The 25,208-nt window shown below is 40.4% G+C and overlaps 3 protein-coding genes across 6 annotated transcripts; 1 reads left to right on the top strand and 2 right to left on the bottom strand.

The window, feature by feature from the left end:
- Positions 1 to 1,050: 1,050 nt before the first annotated feature.
- Positions 1,051 to 4,515, top strand: LOC103714954 (FT-interacting protein 1-like). 2 transcript variants are annotated; one of them, XM_088715765.1, is made up of 3 exons: positions 1,318 to 1,612; positions 1,746 to 3,468; positions 3,568 to 4,515. In XM_088715765.1, exons 2-3 carry the CDS (start codon positions 1,906 to 1,908, stop codon positions 4,318 to 4,320), a joined length of 2,316 nt encoding a protein of 771 aa, XP_088571891.1. In that variant the 5' UTR covers positions 1,318 to 1,612; positions 1,746 to 1,905; the 3' UTR covers positions 4,321 to 4,515. The 2 variants fall into 2 exon arrangements, with proteins under 2 accessions (XP_008800662.2, XP_088571891.1); XM_008802440.4 differs by having other exon boundaries at positions 1,051 to 1,612; positions 1,746 to 4,515.
- Positions 4,516 to 4,991: 476 nt separating this feature from the next.
- On the bottom strand, positions 4,992 to 10,450 carry LOC103714953 (large ribosomal subunit protein eL6-like). The gene is made up of 4 exons (XM_008802438.5): positions 10,061 to 10,450; positions 9,858 to 9,964; positions 5,519 to 5,700; positions 4,992 to 5,427 (listed from the first exon to the last, which is right to left on the bottom strand). The coding sequence occupies exons 1-4, from the start codon at positions 10,312 to 10,314 to the stop codon at positions 5,272 to 5,274; spliced, it is 699 nt and encodes a 232-aa protein (XP_008800660.1). The 5' UTR covers positions 10,315 to 10,450; the 3' UTR covers positions 4,992 to 5,271.
- A 2,058-nt stretch (positions 10,451 to 12,508) lies between these two features.
- On the bottom strand, positions 12,509 to 20,600 carry LOC103714952 (ribosome biogenesis protein BRX1 homolog 1-like). 3 transcript variants are annotated; one of them, XM_039116162.2, is made up of 9 exons: positions 20,449 to 20,600; positions 19,833 to 20,028; positions 19,593 to 19,734; positions 19,125 to 19,203; positions 18,778 to 18,902; positions 16,017 to 16,118; positions 14,920 to 14,988; positions 14,730 to 14,828; positions 12,509 to 12,968 (listed from the first exon to the last, which is right to left on the bottom strand). In XM_039116162.2, exons 2-9 carry the CDS (start codon positions 20,015 to 20,017, stop codon positions 12,837 to 12,839), a joined length of 933 nt encoding a protein of 310 aa, XP_038972090.2. In that variant the 5' UTR covers positions 20,018 to 20,028; positions 20,449 to 20,600; the 3' UTR covers positions 12,509 to 12,836. The 3 variants fall into 3 exon arrangements, with proteins under 3 accessions (XP_038972090.2, XP_038972089.2, XP_038972091.2); XM_039116161.2 differs by having other exon boundaries at positions 19,833 to 20,045; positions 20,449 to 20,590; XM_039116163.2 differs by having other exon boundaries at positions 19,833 to 20,022; positions 20,449 to 20,586.
- Between the last annotated feature and the right edge of the window lie 4,608 nt (positions 20,601 to 25,208).

The following is a 25,208-nucleotide window of genomic DNA, read 5'->3' on the forward strand; positions in this document are numbered from 1 at the left end:
AGAAAAAAACCACTCCATCTATTTCCGTAGTTTAAAGTGGGGTAGAGAATCAATTCCAACTTGGAAAGATGGCAAGACTTTGGTCGGCAGTATGAATAAAAGAATTCCTTTGTCAGACTCGGCGTGGAAGAGATGGTGGGCTTCGACACCCCAAAATGGCCACTGCAAAAAAGCCAGTGATTGTTCTTTATTTCAAGCGATCCGCGAGTTCCCGCTCTTAGACCTCCCCTTCCAGTGACATTCCCACTTTGAAGGGAAAAAGGCTTTGTGGAATCTCTCTTTCTGCCTCCTCCTGACAGACGAGGCAACATAAACTCAGAACTTGCCTCACTGGAAGTCTCCTGAATTTGCCAGGGAAACTCGGTTGCTAGTTTCCTCTTCTTCAGCTACCAGATGCTTCCATGCATTTAGCAGCCTTGCTCTGCTCGACAAACTATTGCTTTCTTGACCTTTAATAGACCACTTTTTATTAGATGATCCTATTTTTTTACCCCCCTTCTCATCTTTTTATTTTCTTGTATTTTCTATTTTGCTTCAGCTAGCATATCCTAGATCGGCTTTTGTCAGGACTAGCCAAATTACAGGGAGCACATTGTTAATACAGCAATCTCTCTGCTTTATTAAATTTTTTTGCATCATTAACAAACTTTTCACTTCGATAATAGATTTTAGATTTAATGAATATTTGATATGGTGGGCATCAAATTTTCGATGCATAATATTGAGAATGCTAGCTCTTGCTCCATGGTACTTTCCAAGACAAGTCCGGCCTCATTTTCCCACCAAGACCTGGTCCCTCTCCGGTCTCCTACCCTAGGAAAACCTAGAAAGGGCTCGGTCCACTCAAGTTGAACATCAGAAACAGTTGGTTCCCAGAAAATGAGGTAGTTGGAGCGCGAGCAACCGTTTTAAATTCAAACAAGGATAATAAAGCTCGAGGAAAGCATCTTTGGCTAAAGGCCCCCGTGCCCCAAAAGCCTCCGGGTTTTGCTTTTACTTTTCAAACCCCCTCTTCTTCCTTTTTTATTATTTTGGCCCCTTGCTTTGCTTATGATCATTAATACCAGGAGCGTTCCCACCCACCCCTTGTCCTATCCATCTCGACGCAAGGCTCTCTTGCAGTTCCTCTTCTAAACAAGGCGCGACGCACATTACTCGACATGGTCAGTTCTCTGCCAACCAACTCAGAGCTTTGTCCGTGACCCATCTGGTTCCATGACTGATTTGGTGAAGGCACCGCCACCAACCCATCATGACCACATCTTTATTCCCTCCACTTTCCTCTTTTAAATGTAGCTTCCAAGTTCTTCCCTCTTTGGACCCTTTAGTCCTTGGTTCACAGAGACACATCTTCTCCATGAAAGAAGTCCTCCCCCTCCCCCCATGAAGGCAAAGTCCGCCATCTTAAGTCGCCAAAAGAAAGGAGACACGACTTGTTCGAGGTTCCTTGCAAGGTGGCCGCTTCCGCTTCCTTGCCGGCGAGAGAAGCCGAGAAAACTGGCTGAGGCCCGGCAAGCGCATTCGTTGAGGTGGACTTCGGCAACCAGCTAATCAGAGCCAGAATCATTCCCACGGATCTCAACCCCGTGTCGAGGTCTGCATCCTTGGAGAGGTAAGAATTCAAGGCTCACGTACATATTGTTAGGGAAGGCGAGGAAATCCTTCGGAGATTCTCATTCTCCCCAGTATATCTCCAGTGCCTAAAACTCCATCATCACCACTTGCATCACCCCCTCTTTCCACAGATATCAACCCTTCCGCTGACACAAACTAAAACATCGACCGATACTGAAACCACCAGCGATAGTCGTAGCAAGACTTCTGAAGAGGAAGCACATCAGTTGTCGCCACAGCCAGGGGAAATCCAACGAGCAGCGGAGCCGAGCAGCTGCGCCGGTGCTGGTTATGGCATCCCACCAGGTCCGACATGGCCAGGCCCAGCCGAGCCGGGCAGAGGAGTACAAGCTCAAGCACACCAGCCCCCAGCTCGGCGAGCGTTGGCCTGCAGGGGCCCATGGGAGGGGCGCCGGGTGGATGATGGGCCTCTGCGGCGACAAGTTCACGAGCACCTACGACCTTGTCGAGCAGATGTACTGCCTCTACGTGCGCGTTGTCAAGGCCAAGGACCTCCCCACCAATGCCATCACCGGCAGCTGCGACCCCTACGCCGAGGTGAAGCTCGGCAACTACCGGGGCACCACCAAACACCTGGAGAAGAGGACCAATCCTGAATGGAACCAGGTGTTCGCTTTCTCCAAGGAGCGAATCCAGTCGACAGCTCTCGAAGTATTTGTCAAGGATAGGGAGGTGGTGGCGAGGGACGACTACGTCGGCAAGGTGGTGTTTGATCTGAATGAAGTGCCGACCAGAGTCCCGCCGGACAGTCCTTTAGCCCCGCAGTGGTACCGGCTGGAGGATCGCCGGGGGGACGCGAAGGTGAGAGGGGAGATCATGCTGGCCGTGTGGATGGGGACGCAAGCCGACGAGGCCTTCCCGGAGGCGTGGCACGCCGACGCTGCCTCGGTCCACGGCGAGGGAGTCTTCAACATCCGGTCGAAGGTCTACGTCTCTCCGAAGCTCTGGTACCTCCGAGTGAATGTCATCGAAGCTCAGGACGTGCAGCCCAACGGAAAAGGGCGGTTTCCGGAGGTGTTCATCAAGGCTCAGGTCGGGAACCAGGTGCTTAAGACCAGAATCTGCAGCGCGAGGACCTTGAGTCCGATGTGGAACGAAGACTTGGTGTTCGTCGTGGCCGAGCCCTTCGAGGAGCATCTGGTGCTCACCGTCGAGGACCGGGTGCAGCCGACGAAGGACGAGGTGCTCGGGAGGACTGCGCTGCCACTGACGCTGTTCGAGAAGCGGCTGGACCACCGGCCGGTGCACTCGCGGTGGTTCAATCTGGAGAGGTTCGGCTTCACCGTGCTCGAAGGCCAGCAATGGAAGGAGCTCAAGTTCTCGAGCAGGGTCCACCTCCGCGTCTGCCTCGAGGGAGCTTACCATGTCATGGACGAGTCCACCATGTACATCAGCGACACCCGGCCCACTGCCCGTCAGCTCTGGAAGCAGCCCATCGGAGTTCTGGAGGTCGGCATTCTCAGCGCCCAGGGACTGATTCCGATGAAGATGAAGGATGGCAGAGGCGCCAGCGACGCCTACTGCGTCGCAAAGTATGGCCAGAAATGGGTAAGAACTCGAACAATTATCGACTCATTCAGTCCGAAATGGAATGAGCAGTACACATGGGAGGTCTACGACCCCTGCACCGTGATCACGCTCGGCGTGTTCGACAACTGCCATCTCGGCGGCAACGACAAGCCTGCCGGAGGCGGCCCAGCTAAAGACCTGAGAATCGGCAAGGTGAGGATCCGGCTATCGACGCTCGAAATGGATCGGATATACACCCATGCATATCCTCTCATCGTCTTGCAGCCGTCGGGGGTGAAGAAGATGGGGGAGCTGCAGCTGGCGGTGCGGTTCACCTGCTTGTCTTTGGCCAACGTAATCTATCTCTACGGCCACACTTTGCTCCCCAAGATGCATTACATTCACCCATTCACCGTGAACCAGGTCGACAGCCTGCGGTACCAGGCGATGAGCATCGTCGCGGCGAGGCTCGGCCGGGCGGAGCCGCCCCTGAGGAAGGAGGTGGTGGAGTACATGCTCGACGTGGACTCCCACATGTGGAGCATGCGGAGGAGCAAGGCCAACTTCTTTCGGATCATGTCGCTGCTCTCAGGGACCCTCGGTACGTGCCGCTGGTTCGACGGCGTTCGCCATTGGAAAAATCCGATCACGACCATACTAGTCCATGTCCTGTTCCTGATACTGATCTGCTACCCGGAGCTGATCCTGCCGATGATGTTGCTCTACATGTTTGTGATTGGGCTGTGGAATTATAGGTTCAGGCCGAGGCACCCGCGGCACATGGACACGAAGCTCTCATGGGCGGAGGCGATACATCCGGACGAGCTCGATGAGGAGTTCGACACGTTTCCGACGTCGAAGCCGCATGATTTGGTCCGGATGAGGTATGACAGGCTTCGGAGCGTGGCGGGGAGGATACAGACGGTGGCGGGGGACATGGCGACGCAAGGGGAGAGGTTCCAGTCTCTGTTGAGCTGGAGAGACCCGAGGGCAACCGGCCTGTTCGTGATGTTCTGCCTAGTTGCAGCTGTGGTGCTGTATGCGACTCCATTCAGGGTGATAGCTCTGGTCGCAGGACTGCATACGCTGCGCCACCCCCGGTTCAGGAGCAAGCTGCCGTCAGTGACGAGCAATTTCTTCAAGAGACTGCCGTCCCGGATTGATAGCATGCTCTGAAGGCTGAAGCTGCGATGGTTGGAAACATCATGAGGGAATTCCACGATTTCTTGTAGCTTTTGGCATTTGTTGAAGTATCCTGCTTTTTGCGAGATGTTTTTAGTCATGAGTCCAGGTCTCTTGTTTTGTTCGTTTTGGATGGTGAGGCGAGCGAGGCATGTATGCAACTCCCAAAGTCCTTTCGTTTCGCGTTTTTGATATGATGCGTTTTGAGCTTTCTTTTTTATTTTTTTTAACTCCCTCCCCGGCTTTACGAGAAAACCTACCAAAACATCGTTTACGGGCTATGTTACAGACTACCATAAAATCTTAGAAGTACTTTATGTGGAGAAAATTTAAATTGGCTGGCTGAAGATGGTTGGATGAAAGGGATGACGGGTCACACGTTAAGTATTAGAGCGATATTTCACCGGTTTGTTTAAAAGAAACTTGCAATTCTCCAAAATTCAATCATCAAATGTATCAAAAAATATGATAATTTTAATTCTCATTCTAATCCAATTCTAATTGCAAATGAAACATATTGTTAACGTAATTTCAAAAGTAATAATGTATTGTCACTGCCAAAATAAAGAATTGTGATAATTTCTTGACTGCATCACGTAGCATCATCCATGATTTAAGATCAGGCTGCTGAACTTTGGCCGCACAAATTTAGCAAAAACAACTCCTTTATGCAGATTCCAAATGAAACTATTTTCATAGTGCTGAAAGAGTCATTCTTAAAGAAGGTAAGAAATAACATGGGATCTATTTATAATGCAGATATAACCAAATAGTCCGACCCACCAAATAAGACCTGAGCAAACATCCCTCATGCATGACAAACCAAACATAATAAAAAGAAAAAATAAAGTTAACTTCCTTGCATCCAAAACTGGAAGTAGGCACCTAAATTGAAGATTGAACAGCACTAGGGAGGGAAGCAGCTCCAATGCTTTCATTGCCGTTTCAGAAAACAAGCTCATGTGGTTTCATGCCTGCCCTAAGAGAAAATCTAGCACCCAAATAGGTCTTCAAGTCTGGGACACCTTCAATGGCTTTAACCAATTGGGCATCCACGGCCTTCTGGTCATCTTTCTTCTCCTGTGGGAGTGCCCGGGTTTCCTATATTTTTTCAAAAAGAATTTTAGCATTAGCCAAGGAGCACATATAATTGTTGTCAGCCAGAGCCAGTGATTAGTAAATAGCAACAGACCTCTTTCTGTGTATCAAAAAATTCATTTTCACTCTTCTTTGTCTTGTTCTTCTTTTCCTTTGTGAAATATTTGTCATCAAATTTCTCAACATCAACCCCAGAAATATCAATCTTGGTGGATGTTCCAATGACATAAGCCTGATTCACACGACGCAGAGGAACTCCATTGATCTTGAAGGGCCCTGCAGCAGCATGAAAATACAAGAAGCAACACCAAGAAAAAAATTGGTGAGACACAAGGAAAGCAAGTATCAGAAAAAGGAATAAGGTAAATATATATTGAACAGTTAGATGTAATAGCATATATGTTCCGGGTTTGTCAGCCTACCATACTAAAACAGAATAAGAAACGACGTTATGTTGCTTTGAGCACTATTTCATAAATTGTGCATTGGTTGAGATCGTTTACATTGATAGATTTCAGCACTATATGCACTATATATGGCTTTAGTTTTACATTGATAGCTAATGCTAACAGTATCCATAATTTAAATATTTAAATTTCTTATTAGGCTCAGTTTTATTTTCCAAGAGCTAAATTTCAACATATTTATCATTGTTGCTCTAAACACAAAGATTACCATTCTATGATATAACAAAAATAGTAATGCCATTAAAATTTAATGTTATTAATTATTTCAAAAAGTATGCATTTCAAAATATTTAAGATAAGAAAAAAAATAAAAAACTGATAACCATTATAAGATATAGGTTTTTGTGTACATACCCTCCAAAATATTGAAATTTGCGTAAATACCCTTTTAAAATTGATATTTGCATATATATCCTTATCAAACACTTATTTTGTATATATACCTTTTTTTTTCTTTTTTCTACGTATTTACCCACGCCATCTAACGCCGTTAAGAAGTTAGCGGTTTAAAATTGAAATGACGAAAATACCCTTAATGGATAAACATGCCAAAAGAAACGTTTATAAGGGTATACATGCAAATAACAATTTTGGAGGGTATTCATGCAATTCCATATATTTAGAAGAGTATTTATACAACTTCTAAAATATTACATTTTTTATGAATGCCCTCCAAATTGATATTTATGTGCATGCCCTCACAAAACACTATATTTGTATGACATAGCGATTCAGCTAATGTGATTAGCCAAAATCGTATTCATTTAAATTAAAAATTAATTAAAATTATGAGAGTATCTTTTTATTTTTGAAGCAGGTTAGAGACTAACAGGTCTCACTGAAAACTAATATATCTACCTCCTTTGAAAAATTTCTCTCTCCCGACCCTCTCTTTCACTTCTTTGTCCAAAATCAAAACTTCTCTTGACTCCCTTCTCCACTATAGACAGACATTCATTATATCTTTTTTACATGAAGATGGTTAGATCCTGCATTTAGCTTTATGAATTATTTAAAGAAAAATGTTGTAAGAGATTTGCAACAATTATCTTTTAGTGTATGAGATTTGCAATTTTTATCTTTTAGAATTGAAAAATGTCTCATGTGTAGGTCGGTGGCTCACTTAAAATTACTCAGACAAGTTGGGCCCCATACACTAGATCTTTCCTTCTAGAAAATTGAAACTTTTAAAAAAAAGTGCCTTAAGGTACACAATGTAAAAGGTGGCATTCTACTACATCACCGCGGAGGTTATTAATAAGTCTGAAGGGTTTGAAGTCCTTCAATGATTTTGCTTGGGGATGATTGATGTTGTTCTTCCACCCATGAGCATAACAGTAACAAGGAAGCTTGGTCGTTGCAATCTATCATGTGCCTTTAAGAGATTCTAATTCTTTTCTATATTCTAATACATGCCCTCAGATATGCATATAAAACAATAAATATTATAACTTATGTTTCGATAAAATAAGATATAGTGTTTGTTATAAATGAAGAAAAATAAAGTAGAATAATCCCATGATTAGTTAAAGAACTTTCATAACTCTTTTTGTTATCTAATTGTCGAATCAATTTTTTTCTTAAGTAATATTTTTCTGAAAAATATTGAGAAGTAAGCACTGGACAAATCCGAGTGTTAAAACAGGTTAAAATAAATAAATAAATTTAAATTTTTGCATGTAAACCCTTCTAAATATATGAAAATTGCATGAATATCCTCACAAAATATTATTTGCATATATACCCTTATAAATATTTTTTTATATATTTAACCATTAAGAATATTTCAGTCATTTTAAATTTTAAGTCGCTAATTTCGTGATGACATTAGATGGTCTGGGCATATATGCAAAAAAAAATAAAGAATATACACCAAAATAAGTATTTTATAAAGGTATACATGCAAATATCAATTTGCGGAGGAATTTATGCAAATTTCAATATTTAAGAGGATATGTACACAAAAAACCCTAAGATATATTAAAGAATAAAGACATAGTAGCATCATTTGATCCCCCCCAACGCTTCTAAAATTTTATATGGAGAATATATTGCTATGTGTTCTCCATCTTGTGCTCTATCCTTTGTTATTCTTCTGTCCTTTTTCTTGTTTTACTTCAATCAAAGCATGAGCAAAGGAGATACAATACCTTGAGTTAGACAGGTTGATTCAGCTCACACAGGTGCAGGGTCGGGTCCATGACCTGTATCAACTGGAATGAACGGCTCGGATAAACTGTCTCAACTCAACTTATTGCGAACTCTCCTTCCAAAATTTCATTAGCTAAAAAAGAATGCATTGTTTAGAACACCATACAGGTTCACCTGCATAAGTGTTGTTCTCTTCCTTATTCTCTTCCATTGTCATATATGCACTGCCATCTTCCAAGCTCCAGATTTATGATATGTTGAAATCATGCAAGCAATAACTTTATGCCAGACATGATTATACCCCACAACAAACTAGTTATGTCCTTGAATGTTGGAGAAGTTTCCAATAAAAAACAAATTTAAACCTTTTTAATAAAGGCAAAGGAGATGTACTCTACAGCAGTCTCTGTGTCATGTTCCAAAACCTGCTTTTGATTGTAATGAACAAGGTAGATCATCAACTCACTATTATAAGGTGGGAGGGAAGGAACTTATGTAGGTCACAAAGGGTTAAAACAGTCGAACTGAAGTCTACTGGAGTGCAGATCAAAAATTTCTGACAGCCATCAAATAGTTCCGGCCAGGTTAATGGGGCAAAACACTGCTTACAACCATTAGCTGATGTAACAGATGTACCAGCAGTCTTAACACAAATACCAGATGATGTAAAGACAATGGATGCTGCAGGATGCATTTGGAGTTAAAGTCACTGTAGTTTAATGTCACAGTGATCAGTCACATAAACTAAAGCTGTAAAGCATAGAACAGAAGGCACAACACTTCTGTTTGATAGTAAAGACTCCAACAATAACCATTGTACATGAATTTAATTGACAATTTAGAATTTTTAAAATTGATTATTTACTATTCACGCATTTAAGGTTTTTTGAATAGTGTGCTATGTTGTATATGCATATTTGACATATGGATGAGAAGTGAAAGATGAAATTACAAGCGGCAGCCACATAGTTATTATGATGGAGTTGGGTATGCCAACTACACCAATGGTTTAGAAGGTATTTGTGGTATCCTGAAAAAGTTTCTGAATGTGGAATTGGAAGCTTCTAAGGGCACCCCGACACAGCAATACTACACCAAAAATAAAAACTAATCATAATCATTTAATAGCACTTCTCCGAAATTGAATCATTAGCTATCCCACCAACCAACCAAACCAAACCAATGAACAAGTTTAGCACCTACCTCCATTTGTAACTCGTAGTCATGTGTGTTCAACTTCTAGAACTTATTCTAATAAAACCTGAACAAATCCTTCTATGTTGTAAGATGAGGGAAAAACAACCTCGAGGTAAAGGATAACCTTTTAGTACCGTGCCTAAAAAAGTCACATCACAATCTAGCTAAGGTTTTAATCTAACGAAGACCAATTTCTTGACACCCTTCTAAAATACTTACTATCCTAGCTAATAGGATAAATTGAAAAAATATATGTTGATTTTCTCTACTAAGTTCACTCAACAGCACATAATTACTAAGTACAGCAAGAAAAGACCCCACGCAACGAGGTGCAGACTAAACAAATCAAAAGCAACAAACACGAATTCACTAACAAAATTCGATCCATGCACTCAATGTTTCATACTAATTTGCAGCTCCAGACGAAATATATGATTGGCTCTGCAAAAAGTTTTTTTTTTTTAAAAAAAAAGCAAACGCACAAACAAATCCTACACGTCCGCAACATCTCGTTTCTAAATTATAAGATAAACCCTTAACTATTCACACAAAAAAAAAAAACAGTACTAACAAATGCAGTACAGTAGACCCAAACTAAACTGAGCTACAAACACTCACCAGTAACAAGAAGCAATCCCGAAGACAACTGCTTCAAGAAGACAACCCTCTTCCCCATAAACCTCCCAGCGAGAAGAATCAATACCGTTCCAGGCGTAATGCTCGGCCTGTTCTCAAAGTCCAAAATAAACAGCCATTAATTCTTAAACAAGACAGAGCGAAATCAAAGGCGTATGAGAGAGAGAGTGGGGTTATGGGGGGACCTGAGTTTGGTAGGCTTGGGCTTGCGGCGATTGGGGATGGGGGTCTTGACGTCGTCGGCGGGGTAGAACTTGGGGGGCTTCTCGGCGGGCTTGGGCGGCGCCACCTTGGGCTCGTGGCGGGGGAGGGCGCCACCGTGCTTGGCCTTGATCGCCCAGATCCCGCGCTTGTGATACATCTTCGACCGCGAGTATTTCCCGATCCCGCGGATCAGTTCCGGGTTCCGGCTCTTCGCCGTAGCCTTCTTCGCCGCCATTTCTCTCTCTCAGAACACCACAGGGAGCACGGACGGGAGGAAATGGAGAGGAGGCGGCGGGACGAGGAGAGAGAAAACCCTCGAGCGCTGGATTTATATTGAGGTAGATGAGAGCCCGCAAAACCCTAACCCTAATCAGCTGATGGAGGTCTTATGCCCTACCGTCCGTTTTGCGTGGCGATTCGCGTGACAAGATCCGGACCCGATCAAATGCGTATATGGATCCGATGATGGGCTGGACCGGACCAAGAGGGACTATGGACCATTTGATGGTCGGTCGTCCATCACGGCCCTCAGAGGCGTGAGACGCAGCCATGCAGCGAGTGGCGTATTGCACGTGGGCACGTGCATCACGGGGCACAGCGGGGGATCGACCATCGCAGGGGTCAGATTACTCCTGCTCCTTGAGTCCGGCCCTATGAACTTTGTAATCAAAGATTGCGGATGTGTGGACTTTATAATTAGAGATCATAATTTTAGATTAATTGCGGCCGAGGGACCGACTCATCTTCAACAGGACTATTATTGAAGCAAAGCTAAGAGCTACATGGAAAAACCTAACTTATGTAAGACTCGTTCTGGGTATGGACAACAATCTGCCTTGAAGAGGCTGCCACAATGAACGAATGGATTCAGGGCCAACACAAAACTAGCGACGAACAACCACTATTATAAAACATACACAAGCTATTGAGAGGTTGTAACATCTTTCGGGCCACTCATGTCTATCGAGAGGCGAACAGGGCTGCTGAGTAGGTCGCCTCCTTTGTTGCCCAACATTTAGATAGAATCCTTTGAAAGAACCACGAGACCGCTACTCCTGTTCATCAATTTTTTTTTTTTGAATTTTTTGGTCATTTCTTTGTTGCCCAGCATTTGGTCTGGCTCTGATACAATCACCCGGAAATGATCCAAATCAAACCAAAAACATGGACTCAAAGAAAAAGAGCAGCTCCAAATGCCAGCTTGCTAACTGACTTGACCCAATTAAGCTTGATATAACCTGAATAGACTAAAAGAACTAAGATTTAGACAACGAGTGTTCAACGATACGAGAGCTTGGTCAAAGCAAGGCAGATGTGAAAGTGTTGAAATCACCACTTGTCATAAAAGTTTAAACTTATAGGATGAGATAGATTTATTTATATATTTTATATTTTCTTACACTTCCCCTCATATGTGGGCCGAATTTTTCTTTTAATGGGCGAGCCCAACATGTGAAATTTTTTAATAATAAAGTTAAAGAATGCGGAGGCAGGGTTCAAACTTTCTGATACCATGTTGAAATCACTACTTATCCTAAAAGCTTAAGCTTATAGGATAAGATAAATTTATTTATATATTTTATATTTTCTTACGGAAAGAATTAAGTGAAGTTGCTCTATGCTTGTCCCTAACAATATAAAGCAACCCTAAGATGACCACATCGAGGTGTTCTCCCCATGCCATTGTAGGTGCATAAATTAACCTTGGCCTCCAAGATCCTAGGAGTCACCTCGTACTTTAACATGAAAGTTGGATTCCACAATTAGCTGCGCCTTTGTTTCATGCGAAACAGAAAATAATCTCACCGTTACCTACAGGATATGCAGTAATCCGTACAGGAATCCTTTCTGAACGATTGCTGGTTAAGATGATCCGTTCGTAATTAGTTTCACAAGTGTTCATGGCAACTTGTTGCCGACACACGGCCAAAAGGCAAGCATGGCTTGCATCAACCAAGCCCAGAAATGGGCTAAACTTTGAATATTCTTCAACATTAGAGGACGCACTCAAAGTCCGATTCTAACATACCGTTAACACCCCATTTATAAACTAGTTCGTGGAATCACCTGAGTACATTGGAGGAGTCCCTCTGACTGGATGGCGTCAAGAGCCAGTTCACCAAGATCCTTTATGTTCCTTCTATGAGAGGCCGAGCTCCTGCAAGGTATACCTAATCGAGTCAGTAATACTTTCATTTTTTAGGGCAAGAATACATCCTCCGGCCGTCCACCCCAGAACACCGTCAAATGGTGCGATGATGATTAAGGTAATTCTAATAAAACAAAAATCTAATAAATCCCAAACAGAGATATCTGACTTTTATGACAAGGAAAACAGTGCTAACAATCTTAGTACACTAGATCATAGTAGGGGAGAAATATGTTGATCTATGAACACATACAGCTTATTTTGTAAATAGCAGGAGAAATTAGCTTCAAAAAAAATTGCTCGAATAGAAATATAGCCATGGGTAAACTACAGCACAACCATAAAACTAACAGCCTCCATGAATAAAGTGGAAGCTCTAGCTCTCGTTCCTTAACGACAAACACAAATTGATATTATGTTCTATCGAGACATAAAAAATCATATTATGATTTCTCACCACCTAGATGGATCTAATTCCTAATTCGGAAAAAAAAAAAACATGTATTACAGCCTTCACTTTTTCTGAAAAGCAAGAGGATAACCAAAATCCTGCTTTTCATATGCATACAGGTTCTGTAGGTTCGGCTGAAACGTAGGCAGGCAAAACTTCATTCCTTCCACATATCTGCAAACTCGTCTGGCTCCAAAGGATTCGACATTTCATGCATCTTCCTCCTTGTCTTCGCCTTGACCTTCTTTGCATACTTCCCAGCCTTCTTCCTCTTCTCAAGTGCCCGAATCTGATGCAAGTTGAGAAGGTAAAGTGAGAGAGCAATGTACAAAGGTCAATGAGGTTGGGACAATAACAGTGTCCCTGGAACATAACAAAATCGACCATAATTGTATGCGTTAGGAAAAATGGGTAGAGCAATAGGAGTGCAAGCAATCTGGTGCTTTCAACCTTCGCCACTAGAACCACCAATTCTTAGAAATATAAAATCATAATCGAGATACACCATAGAATATCATGAATACAATCTGTACAATGACACATTCTCATATCTCTTGGCACTCAACAACTCAACCGTTGCATCCATGAATAGGAGAATAAAGCAGAGGTGGAAAAGACAAGCTTTAAAAAGACTATATACAGAGATTCAGGATGCTAGGGAAAAACAAGACTGAGAAATTTCAAGACATGCATGTATCTGCCGAAAGGAAGATTTCTTCGCTAACCTAATGCAAAACTGCAAAAAGGGCTGGATTGAGGAACATGGTTCTCTTGTGAAGGCTTTGTGCATGAGGCAATATCCCAGGTGAGAAAACAAATAACTAAAGTTTCAAGCAGCGACCAGCAGAGTGGTTCCCATCAAGGTTGGATATGAAAAACTGAACTAAATGCAAGGCCAGGTTTTGGCTTACTTCTAGACGAATCCTTGAAAAAACAGCTCTACTAGGGATACATGAATAAGTCACTACAGAAAATTTCTCACCGGAATAACAGAATCATGATAGGAGACTGCTGCAGATAGCAAAAGTTCTTGTTTTCACAGGAGACACAAGCTGGGAATCTGGTAGACCTTTGGGAAACTAAAGAAAAGCAGTGCCATGTGAAAACTTAAAGAAGATCAGATTCATAATTATAGAACAAGATCATTTAACAGCCCAACAACTTGAGGAAGGCATGGATGTCACCTGGCTTATCATGTTAAGCAAACAATAGAAGAAGTCTTCAAAACATCACAATTTATCTCTATCAACCTTTTAAAAAATATACAAAGGGGTTTAAACCACAGGATTGGCGGATGTTTCCAATGAGCTGGATTGTTTGTGAAAACAATGAAAAGAGAGAGATCCGTAAATGAACCTGGAAAAATCATAAAACAATAGTACTAAATATCAAATTAAAACAAAACAAAGATTTATTTGGCAAAACCTCTGGAGATTTTATTTCAGAAATTATGTAGACTGATGGTGTCTAGCATACCTTCTGTAGGGGGTGCAAAATGTTTAAAGAATATAAAATTTGGATAACTATATATATATATATATATATATATATATATTTGACATTTAATCTTATTATAATAACATACATAATCTAACTGTTGTGCATGACCATGAGATCGATGAAGAACATTTCATATAGAACTTCATAATAATTTAAGTTTGCTAGGCATGAGCTAAAGGCGAGCCCTGATCTGATGCACTGAAATATTAAGTTCCTTTGGTTTGATTTCAAATGGAATCGTTTCTCTCTCAATTAAAAGCAAGAGTGGTCGTGAGAGAAAACTGGTTTGAAATGGACAGTTCAACCCATCCCCAAAGACAGACCAGAACTTCCTGTCAAGTATATTTGTAAACAAATACGGTCCTGGTTTTGGTCCAATGAAATGTTCCAGTTTTTGGCCAAATGCTAATCAAATGTTTACATACTTGCATTAGATTTTTGCTTATTTCCCCCCAAAAAAATCTAGATGAAATGACATGTACTAGATAATACTTTAAATCATGTAAAAAGCAAATGTAAACTCAAGGAGAGAGAGAAAGACAATCACTACCTGGCTAGGCGATACATAAAATGGGTTCTCGTATAATGTTGGGCCACCAAAACTGCCCGCAAATATCTTGATTGGATTCAAACAAAATCTTGGACCAACCTATTTGCAACCAATTTCATGTTCTCAGTGTAGACCAATATTCAAGTGAAGATATATGCCTTAAAATCTTGGGGAAAAAACTATATGATACCTCTACCAGTGTCATTTTGTCTAAGCCTCCCCGGTCCACTTTATCTGTTTCATTGTGAGGAACAGAAATCTGCAAGGACATCAGATTCTAATGAAATCCGGAAATCATAAGAAAAGAGAAGATGTTGATAAAAATCTGGAAACAAATTTTATAGTTCAAAAGCTTCATTTTAGTGCCCTTCATAGCAGAGCCATCCAGGTACATTAGACTTAAACATGGGATATAATCCCCAATCCAACATCAGGTATATGACTTGTAACTATGCCATGCTTCTTTGGTTTTTCCAGTAGGTTCATTTTAATTAACAGGTGCAGGTTATAACAATATAACAGTATCAACATGGGCTGCAAAATTTTGAACCATTCTTCTCAAGAAGGGACCAAGTACTGTACCTTCAAAATCGTGCAATGGATCAGTAGAATCTTTTTCAGTAAAATTTTCTGTATATTCCAAATTCAAAGGCTTTTGGCCACCAAAAACTATTCATAGTATCATAATTGTTATGATGGCTTCCATAACTAACTTTAAGAGTAGAGTTAGGCCCCCCTCCCTGGAGGCAAGTACTTGACCATAAATGGAACATGTGGCTTTGACTCTCAATTTCGAGAGAGCTTAATAGTCAGGATCTTTCAACCTAAGGCTGCACCCACGATGATATTAATCTGCAGACTCACTTCCACATCTTCGTAAGCACTTCCAAACTCTTAACTTTTTGAGAGATCCTATTCATTGTGTTTGCACAGAAGCTGTACTCAAGCAGCAGGTTTGGGAGTTGTTCCTAGGTCCATTAAATCAGCTAGTAATTGTTATCTTTGCGTCGAGTACTTAAAACTCATTATCTGGATAAAGTAGACAAAATATATGCATGAAGACTGGATCTTGCTCCTTATAACTGTGAGGCACCATATGTGATGGATGCTAACCACTAGGCACCATGCTTAAGAATAGTATCCTAATTCACATTTCATGCCAAAATACATTGGAAGTTAATGGTGTTTTCACATGTTCAAAACTTTGATCTTGCCAATGCAACATCGCTAACTTGTATATTGGTAAGTATGCAACTAATCCTAAGCATGGTTGTGTGACAAAATCACCTGATAATTTCGAAACCATATGTGATCATCGACAATTGAAAAAACAAAGACATGGTCATGGAAAGGTTTAGCTTTTCTGTGATCTTTCGGTGTCCCAAATATCTGCAATTAGAAAGAAAGGCATTAGTGTATTTGCAGCAAAACAATGTCATGAACACCGATAAGCAAAGAAACTTTTCAACTAGGGTCATTAGCATCAGCTACAGAATCGTGCATATATTAAAAAAACATCAGGAACAACATTGCTGTGTTTCAGAATGGGAACAAGCAATGCAAACTTCATAGTACCTATGGGTTACAGCCTAGAACGCCAGTCTCTTTGTATCATTATTTGCTTCAAAGCCTAGAACTGTCATCTCAAGGTGATCAGCACCTAATGGCAACTAATTGCTAAAATATCATAATCCAATCAAAATGTCACCTGAATTTTAATAACATTGCCAGGCAACTATGAAAGACATCAAAACATCTCAAATCCAGCTTGGATAACTTAACAATTAGAGAAAATACTAGATAATACAGTAGTTGTTTGCGAAACAAATTTTCATGGTTTTCCATTGTCAATCACCATCTCAAGTGATAATACTTTGGGAAGATAATTCACCTTTAGTCTAAGAAATGTTCTATAGAATTATCATTATATTCTATACTATGCATGTTATAGACCTTCAATATGTTCCCTACGTTGTTTATCAATGTATTATTATCCTTAGATGAGTCTATACTTTGTAGAATGAATTTTTATAAGGGAACCAATTATGTGGTAACTTGTGTAGCAGGAGTGCATATATCAGATTGCTGTGCCTGATGAGTTAAAAAAACTCGCTCCAAATCCCGCTCCTTACATTCCATAGCTACTAGAAAATGGACACCATAGGGGCTCATCAGCAAATTGGGATGCAGAAATTTTTATCCCATATTTGCATAACAAAAGAACCATGACGGCTATTACGATCCATCATGCCTTTCACATATTTGATGCTAACACAATTCCTTTTCTTACCTCACAACAAAGGTTTTCTTTTAATGTGGCACTACTAATTGCACGATGATATGGTTTACACATCATGCTTTCCAATTTCAAAACAAGCATGTTTCTATGCCTGACAAACGTCAATGGAGAGACTGTTCCCCTTCACATGTTTCTTATTACATGTTATACACAAGGTAGAAATTCTTTTTCTCCAATAAAATATCACAATTCTACATATGGGACCCCATAAGATTTGAAGATCTCTTATCTGTTTCAAGAATAACCTTCCGTCCCAATTTGATCACTCATTAAGCAAGCATAGTCTCTCCATTTCGTATTCCAAGGAAGCTCATCCTAATCAAAGCCTAAACACTGCAAACCCGATATTTAAAGATTGTTATCTAATTCGTTATTTATAGTTTCTCATTGATCCTTTACGCTCTAACGAAATCATTTCAAAATAGAGCAATGAATTTCCATGTTTAGTCATAGGGACGTGACCCACTATGTCAATTTACAAAACAATGACAACCCCAAATTTGCTCTCCAATATAATTTTGTTGCATAATTGGATAGCTGGGCAACTGTCATACATCCACAAGGAATTATCATTTTATCATAGTCTGGCTTCCTCTCATTATTGCTAAGTATAACCGTAACAAATTTCCTTGCCCTACATAATCCTTCAATATTTGAATATCATTCTTGGTGATATTTATCATTCATCCAGATATGAGTTACTAGTTCTCATGTACATAGTACCAACTGGGTCACACTAACCCAACTATGGTTGTAATGCAACCGAGTGTTGTTCTCCCACATTTAGCAAGCATCCTAAAGTATAAAAAGTAAAATAAATAAAAAAGACTCAACTTCAACATGCAGAATTTAGAAGAGACCATGTTTATCTACTCGACTACTCCAGCGGACTAAACTTCTTTTTTTGAGAACTCCAATGGAAAGTTAAGATAAAAACAACACACTACTTCATGAGGTTGAATCATGATTGCTTTTTCAAATTTTGGAACATTTCTCTTCCAAATGTTTGTTGCTAGTGCTTGAGATAATGAAGATATGTGACATTTTCACAGGCCCATCTTCACCAAATCAAACATTGGTTCATCCTATTCCAAATTCACAGTTTTTCTTCAAGTTAATTGGTGGTTCTGTTTTGTTGTTTGACATCTGACCGTAGCTAATATGAATACAGAAAAACACCACAGAGGTTCACACAAACAGGAAAAAAAATGTAGAAGCCCTTGACATGCAAAAGGTCAAAAGGAAAGAGCCTCGATTTTATCTTGAAATGGCAACCATAATTCCACCATCCTAGATAGCTGCACCACCAAGCTGAGATATAACATAAAACTTCAAAATGAATCACAACAACATATGCAATTCTAGTAAGAGCCTTATACTTCATTTGCCAGACACAGACTGATGCTTCAAGTTTTGATTTAATCAATTAAACTATATTTTTCAGGAGTCAGTCTGTTCAATATAACCGTCTAAGCTGTATATTTCTAATTCAAAATTTTAGTTTTTTTTTTTAAAAACAAAATCTCTAGTAACTGATAACCTTTTATTGGGCCAGGACAGTTTTTGGCACAGCTAGAGTTTATTGATTTGCATTTTCTGTAAACAGAAAGTGGTCAATAAGGTGAATGTTTGCATTTTTTTTTTTCAAAATTTCAGGTTTTATTTAAAAATGCTAGGTCAAAACAATCATAAGGATTCAAAGTCTGAACAATTTTTGAAATTCACATTTCTGCACCAAAGCCAGCATACCTGGACTATGATCTCCTTTAAAAGCTTCCAGTAAGGATCCTTAGCAAAATTTGTGGAAAATGTTAAGATTGGGCGAGATCCTTTTAAGTGATTCCCAGTAAGCTTCAACTCCTCCATCGTGTGCACTATACATAATGAGATATATATTGTTAATTAAAGCATAAATGTACGATGGTTTGCAGATTAAGAAGATGAAACAGAATTGTTTCGAGCTCTTATTTATGATCAAAAGACATATTTCAATTGATGCAGAAGTTCAAATGGTAATTGAGAATTCTACATCATGTTGCAAACCTCTTAGACACATTATGCAGATTCATACGTTGTTAGGGATTCAAAATATGTACCAGCATTAACCAAGAATTTAACAGATGGTCCACTTGGGCACTTGGCCATCCAGAGGTAGAGATCTTTCTGCTTTCTGCACTGATGTAAAAGTATCACGCAAGGTATCAACAAACAGAAAATGCAATTATGATTGCATTAAAAAATTAAAAAAGAAAAAAATAGTGATGACAGAGTAGAAATATCAGATGTAACCAAACTTCACTTTTAATCTGCTAGACTTACAAAGTGACTTAGCATTCTAACCATGTTACTGGAAAAAAAATGGTTTCTCTTTTACCAGATTTAAGAAAGAATAGTTATGCATCCACCATTTATATGGAAGCTTAGAGCCTTGCTCTCAAATGCTTCCAGCTACTAAGCTCATGGTTGCTGAGTTTAGGTACACCAGGGGACTATATTATGGTGATATTCACCATACAAATAGTTGGGGGGGCAAGTACCATATGATAAAAAGATTTATACTGTACCTCAAAAAACAAGCAGCTGGAGCAGTTCTTGAGCTCAACCAGCTCATTAAGGGTAGCCCCTTTGCTCTCTTTAGATTCGACCTTGCTATCTTTCTTGCAGTGAGGAAGAAGAGACACCACATTCAGCATCAGATGTCGATATCTACCAATACACATTAAACATTATTCAATAATACATAAAGAAAAAGAAAGAACCTTACAAAAGTTAGGGTTCTAAAGGTACAATTATTTACCGTCTACCTATAAGTTATTCGCCTTGAGCATGTAACCAGAACCTTCTCTTTGTTTCTAAAGACTGGAGAATCATTCTGCGTTTCAATTCCCTCCTCTTTCCATCCTGTGAGAGTCCGCTGGGATCTCATTGGGGCGGTTTCCTCCTTCTTTGGAGCTTCTGAAGCCTCCTCATGCTTCCGCTTCTTCCCCATTCCCACTAATCCTGACATGTTGCCATTACTAAATTGAAGCAGGAACAGAAGGTGAAGATCTACTGTTTTTTTAAGAATTACTTCTCTCACTTCATAAAAAATCGTACTTTGGATGGATTCCAGTTCGAACATAAGATTAAACAAAGGGAAAGTTTTACAAAGCAGAAGTGCTTAGATGTAAGGAAAGTAGAATATAATACTCGTGCTACTGTCTACCGTTGCTAAAATTTTTTTTACAAAAAATAATTTTTGAATTAAAAAGACAACCTTTTTCATTAATTTGAGTGGAAATTTGACACATGTGAGTGCACCAATTGATCAAGAATCTATAACCATACATGCAATCGGAAAAGGTAAATAAAAAGGCGAGAATTGAAGAATACAACATGCTCAGAGGCAAGAACTAAGTGAAGGTGAAGAAGTAGCCCCACCTGAGAACTAGCCCTGAGCGGATTAGGGTTTCTAGAGTAGGCGAGGGAGAACCAAATTTGATCGATTACGATTTCGGGCAGCGGTCGGGAGGGAGACGAGATGGGACGAGAGGGGGGTGGTAAGGGTTTAGGGCTTTGGCTTAGGGTTCGGAGTGTCAACGGGTCGGGTTTGGCTCCGTCTTATACCTACCCGCATTCTGTTCCCACTTAATGTCTAAAATCCGACCCGGATCCGCACACAATGACCATGGAAAGGTCCAAATACCAATGTAGATGACGGTAGTCTCAAAGTACTAATTACAAATTACAATCTAAAGAGGCAATCGGGTTTGCCATCAAAACCAGGAGACTAAATTGGTGGCGGCCAGGGGTCGATAGATCTTTGAGCAAAATGTGATTGGCATTGAGGCCAGAGCTGCTTGGGACGGCGTCTCCTACACTAGACGGGTGCTGGGCGCAGATTATATTGTTCTTGAGGGGCATTCTGCCACGGTGATCTGATAGATACCCAATTCCGGTTATATTTCGAATGGAATGTGACTAATCCTCAGACTGCTTGTACTTACAAGGAGATAAATAGTGCGGCAGACTGGGTGGTATCCTTTGCGGCTCAGCACTTCAGGAGCTTCATTTGGGATAACCATTTTTTGGTTCCGTCTCTATTGTACTCTCTTATCCTTCTTGATCTTATGGGCTCCACTCACACCTATTGTGTATGAGTCGCCATTGTATCAAAAAAAAAAAGAGGCAATTGCCGCAGCACTTATTCAATTTTAAGTTCCCCTAGGTTGATAGCCTTTGTTTCGTTTTTTTTTTTTCTATTTTAATTTGTTAACAAACTGAAGGCCTTGAGCCTCTAGAGTAGACGTAGAGCCTTACGGTCTAAATAGAGAAATTGTTTCAAGTCAATCGGTCTTCATAGGAATTTCAAAGATGATTTTTCAGTTGTCCATATGTTTAATGTGTTGAGGATTAAGTTGTGGGGACGAGAGAATCTTTGATTATTTTCTAGGCAAAAAATTGTGAAAAAAATATTTATTGTTTCTCATAAAAAGAGGAATGTGTTTGCAAAGAAGTATAAGGTTGATTATATATATATAGGGTTTACAAATAGATGTCCTTTTGGATAGAAAATGATGAGAGAGAGAGGAGGCGGAGTGCAGTCTTTAGAGTATTCGGACCTCCGACTTTTCAAGCCATTTTATTTTTCTTTTACCTTACAATGCCCTTGTAAAGGAAGGCCCAAGTTCAGGTTGGAATACAGGCCGGTCCAAAAAGGCCCAATACCAAATGTGCCTGAAATCTTCAGTCCCTACGTAGCGTGCGGGTGGACTCACGTGTGGGCTCGAAAGACAGAAAGAGGGGATTGGTCACCATGTCGGAAAGATAGGACTGAAACCGGATGAAATACTAGCATATACATATTCTTATTTATTTTGTTTGATAATTATAGATACGGATACGAATGTTAGTTGGATGCAACAATTTATATCCATATTTATTTTAAACGGATATAAATACCAATCGGATGCCAAAAGTATGGATATACATATCAATATAAATTATATAATTAACTTTTATGACTATAAAATTAAAAATATTACTAAGTAGATAATAAATCAAGTTAATAGAATATTAATGTGGTCATTTTTTTTAAAGTTTGAGTAATATATAAAAATAAATAGAGCTACAAATGGAATTAGATATTCAGATACAGATTAGATAGTTGTTTATCCATATCTTTTTTTTTGTTTGACGGATATGGATGTAGATATGGATATTAGTTGAATAATCAAATTTCTATTCATATTTATATAGATTTGGATATAAAAATATATTTCGATGGGTATTATTTGGTTGCCCTTATAGTCTGGTCAATGGCACAGAGAGGGGAGAGAAGACCCAGCCCAACTCCTCAAAGACAAATTCCACAAAATGACATTTAGAAATACTTGCATGTACGAAGTCTGATTTGACTGCTTCAGGAGGTTGTATAAGGTCCGGTCTAACTTCAACATGGCTATAATGTATACTGGGTCTAAAATTTGGAATTCACTTCGTGTGGTTGGTGAGTTTTATAGGTCAGGCGAAAGTATATATACCAGATGGGAAAAAAAAACCATATACATGCAATGACATCATTAACTAAGGAAGATTACTGCAAGTTTTATGGGAGAAGACACATGCAGGACTTCATATTAGATGAGCTAAGAAAGCTGAAGTCGTGCAGTTGCGCAATCCTAAATTGATCATCCTAAGAAAGCTGAAGACACATGTATCTACTCACTTGTTGAATAGCCTCAAGAAAAGTCCTTGCTATATGGCTCTCTCTTTGCAATATTTGGGTGCTGAGTTCATGCCGTTTAACTCGACAAATCAAAAATTATCTCCCCTGGAAGATCCAAAAAATTGAATTTAAACCCGCAAAACCTAATTGATCAGAACGAAGTGAATGACAAACAATGGCCTTTATATATAGAATTACAGATTTAACTTATTGATATTTATTATGCAATGGATGTTAAAGCTGCACATTCAATAGTATATGGATGAAAGGAAGGAAAAGAGATGTGATAGAAAGTTCCATAAAATAATATTTTATTTAACAATCTATCTATAGATAGAGTTGATGCATTCTAATATTACCTTTTAATAAGCATATCAACAATGTTCCCTTGAAATAATTTTCCAATAGCCATAGTTTCCTTGGTTGCAACTATTGTAACTTTTTCTCAGAACTATTGTGACTACTTGCCTCATTAATAATAATAATAATAATAATAATAAAAAACTATGTTTCTATGCCTTCCCAATATTCATGAGATGCCTCTATCCCTGAGGATGCAACAAATTATCATCGGCCTACTAGATCATAGCCAATGTTCAAACCATAATTGATGGGTGAAAAAGATGGGTGAAATCTCCAGTTGCTGGAGCGGGTGGACACTACTCCATGTTATATTAGATCCTACCTAGTAAACTATTGAGTAACCTACACTCATGTTACACATAAAAAATCATCGAAAGAGAGTATTCAGTTTTGTTGGAGTTCAAATGCATGGGACATGGACAAGTCGGCCATCTGGCACCCACTACCTAGGTTACAAGTCTACACTAGCGAGCTTAGCAACAGGCATTGCAGAGTAGAGCTGATCATGGACCGGACTTTAGGTCTAAACTCTAACCTATACGAAATCTGATATTTTTTATGCCTATGATCAGTTTTATCGTAGAATTACGTGAAGAGAACTATAAGTTATGATCCTCATAGGTACGCTCGTTTTTTGTACTGTAGAGAGCTATGCATATCACATCATCCATCTTGATATGAAATACATGGATAGTTGCTAAACACGCGAAGTAGAAAGATTGTTGGAGAGTCCTGAATTTCCAACACAAGTGATACAGCAACAATCTAGGCATGCACAATCTTTTGAGGCGCAAAAGATGCACCATGATGAATCCAACTTCCAAAGAACTATGCAATCGCCTACCCCACTACTACTGAGGTTTCTCATGAGGTCATATGGCAGGGATTTTCTTTTGTATTTACGTGGTCTGCTCCTTTTCTTGTGATGGGAGAGGGACTACAAAAGAAATCCATCATAGAAACTGTGCTCGCGTTTGAGCTACTGGACGTGCAGCTAGGCCATGTTTGTTGTTCATGCCAAGCAACAGTTCGGAGAGGGGTGGACAGGAATGCTGGTATTTTCGAGGGGAGGCGGGCGCCTCCGTGGATGGTGGTAGACAGAGCGGCGCGTCATGCGAGAGAGATTATTGCGACTTCCGTTGTGATTTCCTCTGGGATAGACAGGGACACCTGGGGTACTTACGCTATTTCAGCGCCATGTTTTGCCCTTGTTTCTTGGGTACCCCCACCTCCTGGTTATCTCAAAGTAAATTTCGACGGCAGCAGGTCTGCGGATGGCGTGACTGGAGGGATTAGCTTTGTGATCAGAGACCACTTTGGGAGGATGATTGTTGCAGGTGGGCGCCGGACACCTGGGCTCACTGTTGTTGGGGCAGAGCTGCGAGCTGCCTGGGAGGGGTTATCCTATGCTAGGCAGGTGCTTGGTGTGGAGCGGGTGTTCCTTGAGGGGGACTCAGTGGTGGTGATTGACTGGATCCGGGGGGTGGATAGGTACGGTGATGGTCACCCCCTTATCCGGGAGACACGCAGGATGGCTCAGATGATGGGCGGCTTTCAGGCTTTTCATGTGTTTAGGGAGGCGAACAGGGCTGCAGATTGGATTGCCTCTTATGTCGCCCGGCACTCCGGGAACTTTTTGTGGACGTCGGACTCAGATGTCCCTTTTGCTTTGTTGTCTTTACTTTCACGTGATTTAGATGGGTGTACTCAGGTTAGACTTATATGAATGAGTAACCGCTTTTTACCAAAAAGAGGGGTGGGGTGGGACATAGAGAGAGTTGGCAGTAGTACATGCATCACAGTGATTTTCCTTCATGATTTTGGATCCTCCATATATGGAACATATTCTGCACTACATAGGGTTTATAATTAATCCTGGATAGCCGCCACGTTATTAATCTCAGAGATAGAAGATTGTCACGATTCTTGAGAATTAGAAAGAATCATATTGGGCGAGTGCCGTGATAGCCTATCTCTGAGATGGATGATGTGGTGGCTGGTCTTCTATTTCTAAAACGGAGAACATACACAGCAAAGGATCCTGACTCTTTCCTCCATCGCCGCCGCACGAAAAGGAATTGATAAGTAAATATAGCCTTGCAGATCTTCC

This window comes from Phoenix dactylifera, chromosome 2 (assembly GCF_051530095.1).
Source record: "Phoenix dactylifera cultivar Ajwa chromosome 2, Ajwa_hap1_PhDact_Kaust_v1.1, whole genome shotgun sequence".
NCBI classification, from domain to species: domain Eukaryota; kingdom Viridiplantae; phylum Streptophyta; class Magnoliopsida; order Arecales; family Arecaceae; genus Phoenix; species Phoenix dactylifera.